This window comes from Nothobranchius furzeri, chromosome 6 (genome assembly GCF_043380555.1).
Source record: "Nothobranchius furzeri strain GRZ-AD chromosome 6, NfurGRZ-RIMD1, whole genome shotgun sequence".
Lineage (NCBI taxonomy): Eukaryota > Metazoa > Chordata > Actinopteri > Cyprinodontiformes > Nothobranchiidae > Nothobranchius > Nothobranchius furzeri.
This window is the reverse complement of record NC_091746.1, coordinates 47,423,150-47,441,083: the sequence shown is the minus strand read 5'-3', so window position 1 is coordinate 47,441,083 and position 17,934 is coordinate 47,423,150. Positions and strand designations below refer to the sequence as shown.

The 17,934-nt window shown below is 43.9% G+C and overlaps 1 protein-coding gene across 1 annotated transcript in view; it reads left to right on the top strand.

The window, feature by feature from the left end:
* sfswap (splicing factor SWAP) overlaps positions 1-17,934 on the top strand; it is an 82,931-nt gene that overhangs the window by 13,129 nt on the left and 51,868 nt on the right. Inside the window, exons 4-7 of the mRNA XM_054744881.2 lie at positions 208-284; positions 5,120-5,345; positions 13,799-13,899; positions 14,964-15,123. Of these exons, the coding sequence (XP_054600856.2) occupies positions 208-284; positions 5,120-5,345; positions 13,799-13,899; positions 14,964-15,123 (564 nt within the window). The remainder of the gene's footprint in view (positions 1-207; positions 285-5,119; positions 5,346-13,798; positions 13,900-14,963; positions 15,124-17,934) is intronic.

The following is a 17,934-nucleotide window of genomic DNA, read 5'->3' as shown; positions in this document are numbered from 1 at the left end:
CCCCGTGATGTATTTGTGGAGGGAAGAGAAGAATTGAAGGCATGTGTTTCATTAATTTAAAAAACTTTAGCCATTCCATATTCTTGAATTCGTTGGTGTGCTTTTTTTTTTTTTTTAGATATTCAGGGCTTATTTTAATTTTAAATGATCACCAGAAGATGATTTGTGTCTTCTGTTTTGTCCCAAATATTTCTTTTTCGCTCACAGAGGAGGGAGAGCCAGGGGGAAGTGAAGAACCATTCGTTGCTCCCGCAGGACTTGCCATCCCACCTGATGTGGAACTAGTAAGTGCTTAATTTTCTGCTGCCTCACAGATGTTGACCCCCTATTGTTACAGAGATATTCAGTATTTATGAACACTCTGTTTCTTTCAACTAGAGGTGTGATGGTGGTACACTTGTCATGTTTCAGTATCTGCTCCAGTTTTCAAATCAGTTACAGCAGACAAAATGATGAATGCTGATCCATAAAGGGCAAGCTGCAGAAAGGCTGATCACAACACTTTTTAAAAATGAAGTGCTTGCCAACTAATCATATTCACAAGATGGATTGATGTCAGAGCAGCAGCCGTGAAACAAAACATAAAGGTGCAGAGTAGAGAAATAATCTGTGATCCTGGTCCAAATTAGTCGACTAAAGGCTTGATCAAGATGAGATTTGTTCAGAAAGCAATGAAATATACTTGGTTTTTTTCTATACTGCCATTGAAACATAAACAGCTGTAGTAATTCACATTATCTCACCTGTTTGCCTAATCAAATCCAGTAGGTGGCAAATTTTGTGGTTCAACAGGCAAACGCTGATTTATTTTTATATATTTTTTAATCTGCTCAGCTTCCAGCAGCAGCTTGTCTTGTGATGTCTGGGTGACAGTCTAATCAATAGCTACTGAAGGCCTCAGCACATGAAGTGAAACATCTGTTTCTTTTTGTTTAGTGGAAATTTTCTTGCTTGATTGGATAGCCTTTACCAGTTTTACATCACAGTGCACGGACCTTATGTGTCAGACTTTAACGTTAAAAACCCTTCAATGTTTTGGGCTTTATGTTGACATAGCATCCAAATAAAAAACACAGTATGCCTCAGCTGAAATATTTAAACCAATGTTGCTTTGTTCTTTCTTGTGTCTGCAAATAGAACCCCCTCGACTCCATATAGCTGCAGCTTTCTTATGCATGAGAAGAGAAGCAACATTTATTTCTGTTGTAAAAATGTCTGTGTGTGTGTGGAAGTTCAGGCTGTTGTTTTAAATCTGTTTTATACGTTAAGGTGCATTTCTCAACGGGGAATTTGCTAATGTTGTGTTATTTAATGTCTTTTGGACTTGCAACACTATCAAAAAGTCATTTTCACCAAAATGTTACTGTTTATAAATTTGTTAGACAGCAAAATAACAATTGTAGCATAAGTCCAACAATGGGTTTGCCATGCATCACTGATATTTAAATGACTTTCAACCAAATCAGCAAACCTTTTACTTTGATGTTCATTCTGAGGTTGTCTTTTCTCAACTATATAAAAAAATATAAATTTTCTTTATGTGGTATGTGTTAATGTTCATAATTAAACAGATTGTTAATGATTCACAATACAATAATTATATATTTTTGTCTGATCGTGTGATCATTGTGTCAGCATGAATAGGAGGTGATTGAACTCATAATGCCTAGAGAGGTAAAGCACCTGAAGCAGCTCAAGTTCTACTCTTAATTTTTCATCACAAAATAAAGTCTCCAGTGGTGCTATGGTTTTCTCATTAGGCAGGTAATAATTAACGACAAAGACTATATAAAATAACTCTAATTATTGACAACAGTAACGGTAATTAATTAATGACTATTATTAACCATTGAACAGATTTTAATCAAAATCATACAAAGTAATCACTGGATGGATTAAACTTTCAGAAAATAATTATTACAAATAGAGGTACAATTGATTCATTTTTGTAGTCAGCCCAGTTCAACATGGCAGCCATACCCAACCACAATTTTGAACTCACAAAAAAGTCACTAAAAATCAACGAATCTCACGTATAAATATAGTTTGACGTGGAAGTAGAGGCCGACCGATAAATCGGGCCGATATATTACATTTTTTCTATATCAGCCATCGGCTGAAATTGTTTGTAAGAGCCGATAAAAAATAAATAAATCAGGCACCTGTATGGCCAACTGCTGCCACTACTAGAATAAAAAATGACCCAAAGGACCCCAACACACCGATTTTATAAATGTTTTGAGTTTGTTTTTTGTTTGAAGTTCAATAAATATTAAGAGGTTTATTTACTTAATTTATATTGCACATAGTGAGTGTTCAGTTGTCTTTCACAATCAATGTGCTGCTAAAATGTGTATATATATATATATATATATATATATATATATATATATATATATATATATATGTATAAAATCGGCCTTAAAAATCGGCTTAGATGTCGGCCATCTGCAACAAAATCCTTTAAAAATCCTTATCGGTGTCAGCTTACACAAAAACCCATATCAGTCGGCCTCTACATGGCAGTAACTGAGAGGCATTCCCAACAAATACTGAGTGGTTATGCTATTTTCTTACTAAACCAACCAACAGGTTCCACAATATTTTATAAAATATTCCTGTTGGCACTATTGAGATGTCATTTATCTTAAATATGAGTTATTTTCGTTAGCCTGAATTTCCACCTGGAAATAAAACTATTAATTTCAATGAAGCTCCGCCCACACCTGTTCCGACAAAACATGCCTTCACCAGTGCAAGCCTGCTGTTGAATTGGTCTTGGCGGTACAGAGGTTTAAGCACCTGCCTTTTGTCCCATTTTGCCATGAGCTGATGTCGGTTTGACTCCCAGTGTCGGCAGTCATTTATTTAACCAGCTGAAGCAGATTTCATTTATGTATATTTTAGTTTTATTGATTATTTTATTCAAAATATTTTGTGTCTCTAAAGATCTTTCAATTTGGTAATTTTCAAGCAGAATTTTAATTGATACTCTGCTCACATCACATGGACTCGCATTGGCTAAAAAAAAGATAGTAAAAAAACAAAACAGACCAGTCCTTAAATTTTAAACAATATACAAATAAAGTGTTGAAAACATCATACTGGCTAGTGTGGCTAAAAAGAAGAATCAAAATTACCGCTGCAACCGGGAGGCGAACCAGTGCAAAACTACATTCAGTCCTGTCATTCTAACTATCGGACCACTGAGTCTGTTACTAAACAGTAGTCGTCTAAGACATGTATCCTGAGCTGGCCATCACATGTGTCTTTGTAGTTGGAATGCATGGTTTTTATGACGGTGTTTTGTCCCAAATTCTTAAGTAATTTGTCAGAATATCCACGGAATATCCAGGTTTTAGAACCGAGACCAGACCAGGTTCTGGGGCAGAAGAAATGCCTGATGATGCAAGTGGCTACTTTCTTCTGGATGTAGGAAAAATCTTTACATCTATATTGAAGCTTGGGCAGGAAACAGGCTTGGGGGTTTTTCTCATGAGGAAATTACATTATAACATGGGTAAAAGCTCCAAAAAAGGATTTTCAGTCACGTTTTAACTAAACTTCTTATACAGTAAACATATTTAAAATTTTGTTTTTAATATTGTCATATTCAAATCTATATGAATGCATTTGTGATAAAATAAATTACCAAAAGAATAAAATAACATTTTAGACTCAGTTTACTGGTGGGTTGAGCTTTTTAGAACATGCCTGTGGACACCTCATGTGATTCCTGGGTCACCAGGAGGTGTAGAGCAATGGCAAATGTCTGTTTGGCTTTTCCATCAAATTCAACATTTAGAATCTGTCAAGCCCATGAACGAACGAGGTTGCGCCAATTAGCCATTATTGTAAAGAATAAACTCTTCACCTTTTTGTGCACATTACGTTTTAATAAAAGCATTAACATCATAAGTGGTCCATATGGAGTTGGTTCAAATGTAAATGTGCTGGAGTCAGCTATGTGCATTAAAACAGAATCAACAGCAGTTCTGAAGTCTAATAAATTAGTTATGATCATTACTAATGACCAGACAAGAAGCAAATATTACTTTGGTAACTTTTTTATTTCTATTGAATAGTTTATAATGTGTTGCTCTCTTCTGTTCTACAAAGGTTGTTGTACACATATATATGTGGATGTGTATGTGCATATGTATGCCTACATATATGCATATAGAGCAGAGGAAAGCAGTGCTTTATATATTTAAAAGGACAACAATGTCACATGTGTGAGTGTACAAATAAAGATTATACATTGTAGTAGGTAGAAGGATGCTTGGGGCGGGGGTCATTTTAAATTTTCTTTTAGTTTGGTGCCTTATAGAAAATAAATATATAATAAATGTCCTATGAAGCAGAATTTTACAGTCAAATTGGGTTAATCTTTGATAAAAACCCTAACTGAAGGTAATAAAATGACTTTGCCAGTTGGCATTAAGGAGCAGCACTGCTCGTGACAAGGTCAGACAACATTAGTATGCACAGGCATTGAAATGCAACAGAGCTAATCTCTTAGCTGCGCTGTTTGTGAATTATTAGCATGAGCTCGATGGAGTTTCTTGTGTACTACGTATGAAATAAGCTTTTCCCATAAACACCAGCTTCTTAAACAGAGATAAAAAAGAAAGGTCCTTGTGTTGAAAAAGTCCTTTGCAGTTTAAAAGACGGATTATCCATTTGTGTTGGACGTTGGTATCCTTTTAGCCAGTGTCATGACAAATATTTATTGACTTTTATCTTGATGAGATTTGTGTAATCTTTGGAAGATATCTTCACTTCTCTGTACACTCTACGTAATTACTATAGTTAATCATTTTAAGCACACGAGGTAAAAATCATGGATGAATTATGGACCGTTTGGGGTTCTAGTGTTTTCTACCTCCCGTGTCTTTTCAGAATTAATGTCACCACATGGCTTGTGTCCTTAGTGTGAATAAGCTGTACAGTGCATCTTACTGGGCTTTAGCTCTTATTTAAAGTACTACAGATTTTTTTCCCCAGATGTCCAATGTATTTTTACAAGTCTTGTATTAGTAAAAAGAGAAAAACAGTAATATTTATTTATTTATAATATATAATGATGTTCTTTTTTTTTTTATTTCTCCTCCTTTAGCCTGCCACTGTCAAGACCCACAACATCATTGAGAGGACAGCCAAATTTGTGCGTCAGCAGGGGGCTCAGTTTGAAATAGTGCTAAAAGCAAAGCAAGCCGGGAACTCCCAGTTTGACTTTCTCCGTTTTGACCATTACTTAAACCCATATTACAAACACATCCTGCGGGCCATGAAGGAAGGTCGATACAACCTTGGTTCTGTCAACAAACAAGAGCTGTCACAGGGTAAGTTTCTTAAAGTCTTCACTGAATCCACAGTCCGTAAACACGCTGGTTAACACCGTCTCTGAGTTGTCACCCAATATTATTGTAACACACGTAGCTATAAAAATATTTGCCTCACAGATTTCTGCTGGTCTTCATTTTACCAGGATGACCTGAAAGCTCCTCTTACGGGGCCAAAGGAGTAACTAATTCTGCAATGGCTCGGTGTAGGTTTGGGCGGTATCTAAATTTGAATACTTTCCAGCTTCCTTTGCATTTGAGCACGGTGTACGTTATTACTGGGACCAATAAAAAAATGATGACGTAAGCCTCAAGTGGAGTTATCAAACTGTTGGTTTGAACCTTCACCGTTCAGAAACTGAGTAACAAACCCCATTACTAAACCAATAGCTACACAACACACATAATATTAACCGCTTAAAAAAAGCAGCTTATAAAAATAATTTTTGCCTGAAAACCAGCATGTTTACCAATTCCAGCTTCAGCATAGGATGCTGTGGACCGACCGCTGAAAACCCACTTCAATTGGCTCATGGCACTGACACTTGAGTACTTTGGGGCTAGTCGCGACATCTGAGGAAGGCTGGCAGCTTATTTTCCATCAGAAAAACACATTGTCGTCTCTTTAAATACAGGCTTCAAACAGTAGGCTGTTATTTCAGCTCTGTCTAACTCATGTGCTGAGGGGTTGGGTTGGGCATCGATTGGAACCGGGGACTAACTCTGTTTTTCCTGGAATAATTTATAAAGTTTTTTTTTTTTAATTTAGATTCCTAGCTTCGATTCCTATGCTGCCTACGGAAAAAGAATCTGCAGCCGTTCTCCATGAAAAAAATAACGCTTTTGGGAGCAGCTGATCATACCAGCTGTCTGTCACTACTACTTTGCAGCCTGCAGAGCCCTGTGTGCAGCATAGAGTCCCTGCTCTTCCCTCACACCCAGCACGCAGTGGCAAAAATTTAAACAAATGCGTCTGCTGGACCTTTAGTCCGTGATGTAAAGTTTGCATCCTACAGTGAAAAATACGGCACAGAAGAAGCTCGTTAAAATGCGTCAGCACAGTTGATTTAATACAACATTTAAAGAACAAATTCCGAGCGGTCTGAAGTGAGTTTGGCTCACTGCAGAAATAAAAACACACTAAGCATCAACACTCAAACGCAGCCACTCACCAACACTCATCTGTGTGAGTGTGACTGTCAGAAGGCTGAGCAATAACCTCAAAAAATCGTCCTGCTAGATCTTTAGGTTACTGTCGTAACCCCGGTTCTCTGAGTAACATGAGTGAGATGTCTCACTATGGGATACGCCCCTCCGCGGATTCCTCAGAAGCACTTATCTCAATACGCCAATCCTGATTGGCCAGTGACCGTGACGTACGCGTCCCCCTGCTACTATAAGTAGCAAGCGTCCCAACGTACACACTATTCAAGATAAACACCTCTTCTCGCTTCGCCCATCAAGAAGGGTTGTCTGGTGAGACATCTCACTCATGTTACTCAGAGAACCGGGGTTACGACAGTAACCTAAAGTTCTCTTTCTTAACATTCGTTTCGATGTCTCACTATGGGATATGGAGACTCCCGTATTGCCAGACAGCTTATCCAGCGATCACCAACCTACAGGGATACGTCTTGGCCCGCCAAAGACCCCACACTCAGAATCGTGAGTCATGCAGGGACCGAAACATCAAGCTTATAGAAGCGTGCAAATGCAAGTGGAGACGCCCAACTTGCTGCAGCACAAATCTCCTGGATTGACAGCCCCCGAAAAAGGGCCCAAGAAGCAGACAGGCCCCTAGTAGACTGGGCCCTGAGCCCAACAGGAGCCTGAATGCCCTGACAGGAGTAAGCCATAGAAATAGCCTCCACAATCCAGTGGGAAAGCCTCTGCTTTGTGACGGGTTTCCCCTTACGAGGCCCACCCCATGACACAAAAAGCTGGTCCCCCCTGCGAAGGTTCTCCGTCCGATTCACATACTCCTTGAGCGCGCGAATCGGACACAGCTTGTGCCACCGCTCCTCCTCAGGAGAGGAGAAGGGTGGCGGGTCGAAAGCTGTGAGGATAATAGGAGAAAAGGAGCCCACCACCTTAGGCACAAAGGCAGGGTTGGGCTTCAGGGACACCTTCATGTCACCGGGTGCAAACTGGGTGCAGGATGGGTGCACAGAGAGAGCCTGTAAGTCACTAACTCGCTTTGCAGATACCAAAGCCAGGAGTAGCACCACCTTAAGAGACAGGATCTTAAGGTCCAGGCCGTCCATAGGTTCAAATGGAGGCCCGGAGAGGGCCGACAGCACCAAGGACAGATCCCATGAGGGCACCAGGGGTCGAGACACAGGGAGAAGTCTGCGCGCGCCCCTCATGAAGCTACACACCAGGGGGTGTTGACCTGCCAGTTTCTTCCCAAAACCCAAGTGTCGGGCGGAAATGGCTGCTAGGTACACTTTAATGGTGGAGAAAGCCTTCTTCCCATCCAACAAGTCTTGCAGGAAAGACAGAATGACGTTCACTGGGCATTGGAAGGGTGAGACCTCCCTGCCCTGACACCAGGCTTCAAACACCCTCCATTTACAGTCATATAGGGACCTAGTGGAGGGGGCCCTAGCATTCTGAATGGTTCGAATGACTGCCTGGGGCAGCTCTGCTGACACTAGCCCGCACCCCTCAGGAGCCAGGCCCACAGGGCCAGCCGTTCTGGATGAGGGTGGAAGATCGAGCCTCCCGCTTGGGACACCAGGTCCCTGCGAAGCGGAAGTTTCCAAGGTTGGCCCTCCAGGAGCTGGAAAATGTCCGCCACCCAATGCATGGCTGGCCAGTATGGGGCCACCAGAATGAGAGTGTGGAGCTGGGTTCGTACCCTCAGCAAGGTGGGTGGTATCAGGGCCACTGGGGGAAAAGCGTAAAGCAGTCCCCGTGGCCAGTCGTGCGCCAGCGCGTCCACGCCGAGTGGAGCGTCTCGGTCGCGCAGAGGACAGTGAGCATTCTCCTTGGAGGCAAAAAGATCCACTACGGCTGTGCCGAACCGGATCCAAATCTGTTCCAACACTGCTGGATGCAGGCTCCAATCCCCATACAGGGGTGTCCCTCTGGACAACAGATACGCCCCCCGATTCAGAACACCCGGGACATGGGTGGCTCTGATTGAGAGGAGATGCCTGCTGCACCATAGGATCAGTCTGCGTGCCAGCGTGTGTAACCGCATGGAGCGCAGCCCCCCCTGGCGGTTTATATAAGCCACAGTCATGGTGTTGTCTGTTCTCACTAGGACATGATGGCCGGAGAGAAAAGGCAGGAAGCGCCTCAGGGCTAGAAAGACCGCGAGGAGTTCCAGATAATTTATATGTGTCCCCCAGAGCTCTCTGCTCCACACACCCCTGACAGAGCGACCCTCCAGGAGCCCCCCCCCAACCTGACAGGCTCGCATCTGTCGCGACCACTTTCCTCACGAGAACCAACCCCAAAGGCACCCCCTGTGCCAAGAGGGAGGGGTGACGCCAACAGCTGAGCGCCGCGACGCACGCTGCAGAGACCGTCACCCTGCGCGCTCTGTGGCTCACTGGAGAGAGACCCAGAGAAGCCACCCAGCGTTGAGAATCTCATGTGTAGACAGCCGAGTGGTACCACTGAAATAGCCGACGCCATGAGACCCAAAAGCCTGAGGCATAACGCAAACCGCACCGAACTGTGTAGGCGGAAGCGCGCCAGGCAGAACGAGCGCGTTCACGCGCGGTGCCGAGAGACGGGCCGTGAACGCCCCTGAGTCCAGATTCAGACCTAGAAAGGTTATTTTCTGGGAGGGGAGTAAAGCGCTTTTCTGCCAGTTTATTCTGAAACCCAGACCACACAAGTGAGGGATCACAACCAGCGTGTTTGACGCTGCCTCCTCTCTGGACCGTGCCAGCAGGAGCCAGTCGTCTAAATACGTGGCCAGCCGAATGCCCCTCCCTCTCAGAGGGGCGATCGCCGCCTCCGTACACCTGACAAACACCCTCGGGCTCAGCGAGAGGCTGAATGGGAGCACGGTGTATTCGTAACACACTCCCTGAAAGGCAAACCTCAGAAATTTCCTGTGTGGAGGGTACACGGGAACATGAAAGTATGCGTCCCTCAGGTCGATTGAGGTGAACCAGTTGCTCTGGTGAATCAGACGCAAAAGGGATGAGAGCGTGAGCATTTTGAATCTGTACTTTCTGAGGCATCGGTTCAGGGCCCTCAGATCCAGGATCGGGCGAATCCCGGTCCCCCCCCCCCCGCTTCGGGACCAGGAAGTACCTGGAGTAGAAACTGCTCTGAGACCGATCGGGAGGCACAATGCATATCGCTCCCTTCTCCAGCAGGGAGGAGATTTCTCCCTGAAGGATGTGAGATGACGACCCCTGGGCGTGGGAGAACACTACGCTGGAGAATTGAGGAGGAACAGAAGCGAATTGGAGCCTGTAACCCCTCGAAATAGTTCTCAGCACCCAACGTGAAGCAGAAACCGCTGTCCATTCCTCCATGTGAGTGGAGAGCCGTGACACAGCCGTGACACACGGAGCAGCAGCTCCCTCCAGAGGTTGTGGGGCAGCGGTGCTCGTGGCAGCCACTGCGCATGCGCAGGGGCTTTGTGCTTTGACGGCCCAGGCTTACGGGGACGACCCGTGGCGCCGCCCCCGCCTGGAACCGCTCATGGGTGACATTTTATTGATTTTTGCTGCGCCCTTGACATTTTGTCTGGATGCGACAGCGAACCTTTTAATGCTCCTTGAGCGTGACATGTTTGTGAAAAACAATGTGAGTGCTTGTGACGTGTATTTTGAGCCGGCACCGCCGGCTGCACGTCCTGGCCCCACCCTGGACCGCTCGGGAACTCTGCCGGAGGGGTTCCGTGAGGGGGGGGGAGAAAGCACCATGGCAACATCGAACAGGAGGAGCTGGCGAACGGGGAACCGCCAGCTGCAGCGTCGGGAGGGAAGAACTCCGACAGGCTGCCCACTTCTTCCTCCTCACCTGCTGACCGCCGTGTCTGGTGGATTGTCCCGGCGGCGGAGCAGCTTGGTTGCCGGATCCCTGAGGCCAAACTGGTCGAGGCTCTGAGCCCGAAGGAGCTGGTTGGACAGCTTGAGGCTTCGGGCGCTTTGGGATCCGGAACTGAGGCTGGGCTCGGGCAGCTGCCTGAGGCAGGTTTGGCCGAGCCGGCAGCGCCGGTGAGGGTTTACGGGGAAGGCAGAGATGAAGGGCTTCATCCTCTTTCTTTTTGGCCGCACACCGTTGCTGCATTGATGCCAGGGCAGAGCCAAAAATGCCTTCAGGCACGATTGGCATGTCCAAAATGTCCTCCTTCTCTCTCTCAGAGAGGTTAGTGAGGTTCAGCCATCGTGCACGTTCTTGAAGCACCATCATGCCCATAGCTTTAGCCGTAGCATGGACCGCGCAGCGCTGCACACGCAGGCAGATGTCGGTCAGTACGGTGATTTCCTCCCACACCTCCGGGTCCGGCTTCGTATTCATGTCCTCACAGAGCTCGGCTTGGTACGCCGAGAGCATGGAGGAGACATTCAAAGCTCGGACCGAGATGGCGGCAGCCTTGTACGCCCTCTCGTTCAGTGCCGACTGGAAGCGGTCCGCCTTCGCAGGGAGAGCGGGAGGCCTGGAGGAAGTCGCCGAGAGCCGTGGGTGCAGGTGGGCTGCAACCAGCGGTTCCATCGGCGGCATGCGAAGCATGCCAGCCTTCTCCATCCCTTCGAAGTCCAGCGAGGAGGCTCCTTGGACAGGAGACCTGGAGCTGAACGGGTGTTTGTCCCAGGAGGACCTCACTTCTTGGAGTAGCTCCGGGAAGGCGGGAAGGAGGGGCTTTGCCGCCCTCGTGGCCTGAGGCAGCTTCTTTCCCTCGTAGCGGGATCTGACAGCCTCAGTGACCACGGTGGGCCAAGGGATGTTGAGCCTGGTCGCAGCGCGTCGGCAGACTGACTGCATGTCCAGGTGGGCGGCCGGAGAAGCCGCTCCATCCCTGGGAGAGGACGGAAAGCTAGGCATGGAGGCCTGAGCGATGGGGAGAAAGACGTCGTCCTCCTCGTCCTGAGGAGTTCCGAGGTGTCCTCGTCGTCTCCGTAGTCCAACTCCAATACGTCCTCGGCGGGGTGGATCGGACCGGCCAGTTCGAGCTGTGAGCCCCAGCTGAGTTCGGGACACGGTTCCGGCTCCGGGAGGACATGTTCGCTGGCGTCCCCAGGCGGTGGCCCAGAGGCCGGCAGGCAAGGGTCCTTCCCCGACAGGCTAGCTTGGCGCGCTAGCCGCCGGCGAAGGCTCTTCAGGGTGAAGCAAGCGCAGCTCTCACATGATCCGGGGACTTCCAATGCCAGCTGGGCGTGTTCCAGCCCGAGGCAGCTCGAGCAGACCCTGTGCGGGTCTTTGCTTGAGATTTCGTTCCCACAGGTACAGAGGCGAGCTCCTGCGCCCTCGACTCCTCTGGTGGGAGGAGCGGCTTCCATGTTGGCTAACTGGTGTGTTAGCAGAGAACGAACAGATGCACTGGAGTGTGAAGCTGCTCGTTATGCCCCGAGCCTATGGTGAAGGTCAGGACAGAAGGACGGTAAGTTAACGTTCGGCGACGGAGAGAATATTAGAAGGCTCCGTCTGTGAACAGTTGAGCTAACTTACCTCAGAGATAAGCGACCACCGAAGCGAGAAGAGGTGATTGAATAGTGTGTACGTTGGGACGCTTGCTACTTATAGTAGCAGGGGGACGCGTACGTCACGGTCACTGGCCAATCAGGATTGGCGTATTGAGATAAGTGCTTCTGAGGAATCCGCGGAGGGGCGTATCCCATAGTGAGACATCGAAACGAATGTTAAGAAAGAGAACAGCCATTCTCTGTGGTGGACGACTGACACCGGGTTCTGGCCACTAGGAGCTGATAGGGATAATAAATTAGTATAATAATAATAATAATAATAATAATAATAATAAAAACATCTCGCAACACGCAAAGTTGTGAGATTTTTTATTTCTTTTTTGAGTTATTTAGTCTGTTGATTAGATTACTGACGACAGCAGCTACATTTAAGTTTCAGTTACCCTTTAACTGAATCGTAGGTGTAGCTTCTCATCCTGGACATGAACATCCTGATGGTTTTAATTGAAAACAGCTCGATTTCTCCGCTATGTTGAAGACATTTTGCCTCTCATCCCAGAGGAATCTTCAGTTCCCGTACTAGGATTGTGGTCAGAAACAAACGCACTGATTGTGCTGCAAGTCTTTTTTTCTTTCTTTTTTGAAAACATGTTTTGCCTAAATGAAGGTGACGTTGTTCAGAGAATTTAAATTCATGTTGAAGTTTAGATCATTTCAGCTTAAAAGACCTGTGATTGGCTGGCTCTTATAAAACATTTGATGTTTTTGGATACTGCCAAAGAATCAAAATTGGGAATCGATAGGAACCGTAATCGAAACGAGGGATGGGAATCTGAATTGTTCATATTAAAACAATGCCCAACCCTACTGATCTTTTGTTTGCACAAATTACCTCCTCAGTGTTTACTGGCTCTCCTTTTTGTTTGCTTTAAACCTGAAATACTCCCTAAGTGCAAAAGTTGTGTTCTTTTTAGACACAAACTCAGTTGGTGTGCAAGCTGCCACTTTTCTTGTCACTTGATGACATCACTTTCATAAACTTTATAGAATGTCTCTAAAAGTTGGACAAAACATTTTAAACTATTCATGTGAAACTGACCATTAAACACATTCATTTTATATAATAAATTACTTTTATTTCTAAATAAGGTCAAAGGTCACTCATTCTTCCTTGGGATTTCCTGTTGGAAGGTCATTCCGGTCCTTAAGCAGCAAGTCGGCCCCATACCATCACTCTACCACCCTCATGTCTGACTGTTGGTGGGATGTTCTTGGTCTGAAATGCAGTCTTAGTTTTTACTCGAGCTGTAACGTGATAGACACTTTCCAAAGCAGTTTTGCTTTTGTCTCGTTAGTCCATAGATCATTTTATCAATTGTCTCGTGTATCATAAAGATATTGAAGCAGATCAAGGTGTAACGAAAAAGAAAAATTGTATGAAATAAAACATTTTTATTTTATCTCACTGTAAATATCAATATATATGAAAATGTATGAATGCTGCATAGATAATACACAGGGTTTCCCCCAGCGATGTATAAGCCTGGCGGGCCGCAAGGCTTTGCTTGGTAACCCACCTGGCTGAGCGTAGTGGTACACCCCCCCCCCCCCCCCCCCCCCATCCCCGGGCCCTGGCCCTACCTTCTCTGCAGTCATGGATGACGTGACGCTCAGCAGCGAAACACAACGACGCGCATGCCCCTCCTTCATTGCCAGGCTTATCAAATTTTCTGGGGGCGAACCCTGAATATATTATTACGTAGCACAATTTGATCCACTAGGAAAAAAAATATATTTTCTTAACTTACCGGTAGTTTTGTTTTCTTCCTGTTGCAGAAACAGATTCAGAAGATTCTGATGATGATGGAGATGGTAACTACCTTCATCCAAGTCTGTTCGCCCCTAAAAAGTGCTCTCGCCTGGAAGAGATTACTAAGGTAATGTGATTTAAATAAAAGCCACCAATATTTTCTCTTGTATATTGTCTTGTACAGCTACTGTTTCTGACTGGTACGTAGTTCTTTAAATGCATAACTCCTGACAGAAACACGAATGTGTATACTCGGATAGTTAATCCATCTCCTCCGGCTCTTAGGCTGCTGCAGCACTGCGTAGTAAATTATTTGTCCAGCAAAAACTCTTTTATTTTTCTTGGTATTATTTAGCTGCGTTTAGATGTTTTTGTTGCACTTTTCAGATTTAAGGATATTTGGAGAATTGCTGGAGAAGCTTTTACATTTTTATATGAAGTGTTTCATCAGCGAGCACAAATAGTTAAAATTGTGCTATCTAAAATGAAGAAGGACAAATATATTTTTATTCTTTTTGATATTTCAGTTTTATGATTTCAAATGAAATGTAACTTAGTCTAGTTTCAAAGATGTCTATTTGAAACTGATTGTTTAGATCCTCAGTATGAATGTATTTCTCATCAGGCTGCTCCTATTTTAAACTGTCCATTTGAAATGGGTTGTTTACATCCTCATTACTTATTCATTTGTGTCTTTCCTTGCTGTTGATGTCTGCTCATGAGACAAACATCTAATAACTACATTCTGCTTCCCTGTCATCATGATGTTAGCTTTTTGTTAGCGCTTTCGTGTAACTTGTCGAGATAGTCATTAGCCTTTGAGCAGCCAGAACAGAAGAGTGTCCTTTTAAGGAAACACAACAAGCTTATTTTAGCACAGAGCTGTCAAAAGGTTTCCTTTTATAAGGAGGGATTTTCTTTTGAAAAGAACTACACTGGTTTTCTAATCAGGATTTGTGTCTCGTGATTCATGGGGTTATTACCTAAATTTGTAAGATTTTTTTTTAAGATAAGACTTTTTGCTGCTGTAAACATTACTGTGATTATTCTTTATTAAAATATAAGCCTTAAATACCTTATGCGTGCATATAAATCCAATTTTTGTAAATGTTAGTTGCTTAAAGAATCCTCCGAATAGATAAAATTGTTTTTACTAATTTTCACTGTTTTTTGGGGGGCGTTATTTTGCAGCCATTAAAGGTTATGGACCCCGATCATCCCCTAGCTGCAATTGTACTAAAAGCCCAACAAGAAAGAAACGGCACAGCAGCAGCGGCTGCTGCACCAGCAGCACCAGTTACAAATCCTGAAGAGCCTGTATCCACGACGACAGTTCAGTACTCAGCTGACCGTGAGTACATGTGTCTTTACTTTTTACCCCCCCCCCCTCCCAAAAAAACCTCTTGACATATAAGCAAGATGTTTAGTATAAATTAGGATTAGTGCATAAATAATAAAATCACACTTTAATAGTTTAAAGCTCATTACAATAATATATGTTGAGTGCAGTGAAGACATGTTTATCCCCTTCTGTTTTTGCTTTTTGTGTCACTTAAAGGTTACAAATCAATAAACAAATTTCCTTTTCAAAAACAATAGCCTGAGTAAGTACAAACCACAGTTTTCAAATGAGGATTTCATTTATTAGGTGCAAAAGAACTATTCATCTAATCTGTGCATATAGGAATAAACCTTTGCCCCGTAAACTTAACATCTGGTTCCAATCAAGTGTTTTTGATAGCCGGTAATGAGTCTCACATCGTTGTGGAGGAATTTTGTCTCACAGTGCTTAATGGTTTTACTACAGCTCCATTAGAAGATTTGTCAGCGTGAGAGGCCGGTTAAAGGTCAATGTTTGAATATTCTTCTGTAGGAGTGTTTGGCAGAGTGCACAATTTATGGTTTCATCAACTGTAGCAAGTTGTCCAGGTCCTGATGCAGTGCTGACCCCCACTGACCCACAAACATTAACTCATCCTACTTGAGTTTAATCATCAGCGACAGCTGTGAAGGGTCTTCTTCTAGCTCATCTGCTGAACTGGATCTGGTGATGTTTGCATATGACTTCCTGATTATCTTGGTGTTCAAAGATTTAGAAAACTTGACCACCTGTTTGGTCAGTCTTTGACCTGGTTTAATGTTAAAGCAAGTCTCTTTCAAATGTTGTTCTTATGTCACACACGTGACCTAAGGAATAACTTATTATTCCTATTATTATTTACAATGATCATTAATATCTAGTTTATCCGACTATTGAGAGCAACCGCAATAAAACACCCTTTTTAGAAGACACACCATGCTGGCAAATCAACGAAATACTGCCATGGCGATTAGGTAACTTTGTGGAATTAGTTCAGCCAAGCTTGGTAGTGCTATTGCTGCAACGCCAGACTTGTGAATGCATTTTGCAGCTTGGCGCAACAGAGGGCGGTGTCATGATCACAGATGGAATTACTGCTGAACTCCGACCGACAAATATATTTAAAATTAAAGTAAGCAGATGCTGTAAGTTTCACTTTGTAAACATCTGAGATAGTAAACTGGAGCAATGCAGAGCTGCAGGAGGTTCTCTACGTTAGAGCTGGAGGTCAGTTCACCCAAAAGCTTCACGGGGACTTCAGGAGCAGCTTGTCAACTTAATGAGTGCGGCTTCAATCGCAAAGAAAAAGCAAGCTGTGTCCAAGATAAATGGAAGTCTGTGGCAGTGCAGAGACCATCCCCATACTTCCTTTATACTGCCATTGCGTCATATTTTGTAAAAAAGACACGATTGGGCCACAGCCTGGCCACTTATAAATGACCTTAGGCTCCATGATGCTGGCTCAGTGTTGCGGCATTGTTTTATGTTTATGTTTATTCATTTAGCAGACACTTTTATCCAAAGCGACTTACAATTTATAACCTATAGGGCATGTTGTGATCTGTGGGGGAAACCGGAGTACCCGGAGGAAACCCACGCATGCATGTGGAGAACACGCAACTCCACGCAGAAAGGCCGCAGCCGAGTTTCGAGCCTGCAACCTTCGTGCTGCGAGGCAACAGTGCTAACCACTGCGCCCCCATGCAGCCCATGGTTTTGTTTTCTAAAAGAGGCTAATGACAATATTAGGTGAAACTTAAAAATTGGAATATGATGAAGAAATTCATTGTTTTCAGTTTTTCAACTTAAAAGGTGAAACTAATATGTGAGATAGTCTTTACATTACAGATGATTCAGCCTTTATTTGTCATAATTGTGAGGATTGTGGCCTAAAGCTTATGAAAACCCCAAAATATTTAATATTCTAGACTCAAAGTGTCACACCTGAATCGGCTAATGTGTCCAAAACACCTGCACATTGTTCCTGAGCCTTTAGATGGTCTCTTAGTCTATAAATTAACTTTTGCACGAAAGTTTTTAACTTTCACCTATAAGCAAAACAAATAATCCTATCATCTGCATTATGGGGTCAACTTGAGCAAAATCTCCTTTCAGTGCTTCTGCCTGCAACAAAATTAGTCCTTTCCTTTCTCTATGACGCGTTTATACATCAGAACCTCCTCAGCCTCAGCTTTCTGTTTTCTTGACTTGAACGAATCATGTCATTAAAGTCAGCTATCTCAGTGAGTAATGCGTTAATATCACAGTGTCTCCACTTTGACATTGACCATTTATTTAATCCATGTGGGCTCGCATTGCCACCCTCTCCTTTTTTAATGAATGGTCTTTGTATTCGAGTCCCACTGATGAACAAGATAGCCTTCCTTCTGCTTAGATAACACGTTGATTTATTTCATGGCTCTCTTAGTGATTAAATTAATCAGTTCGGTTGATGCATTTAACAAAAGTAATTGTCGTACAGGAAAAAAAATACTAGTTTATTACAACAATGGCTTTCTAAAGAAAACCTTGACAACTGAAGATCCCCCACAGCCATCTAAATAATCCTTCAGCAAGAACGTCTGAAGATTGACACCACATAGATTTCTCTTTCCAGAGTTGGCTCACGTTGCGCTCCACAAAGAAAAAGTGACACTGTTTTTCTAACATAGCAGCTCTTGTACTTTGTTGCCACTTTTTTGTGCAAAGAAAATCCCTAATTTTCTAATTTCTAAAATGAAATATGTAGGTTTTTAGTAGAACTGTGTGCCTTAGAACCAACTTTAGTTGGACATTATAATT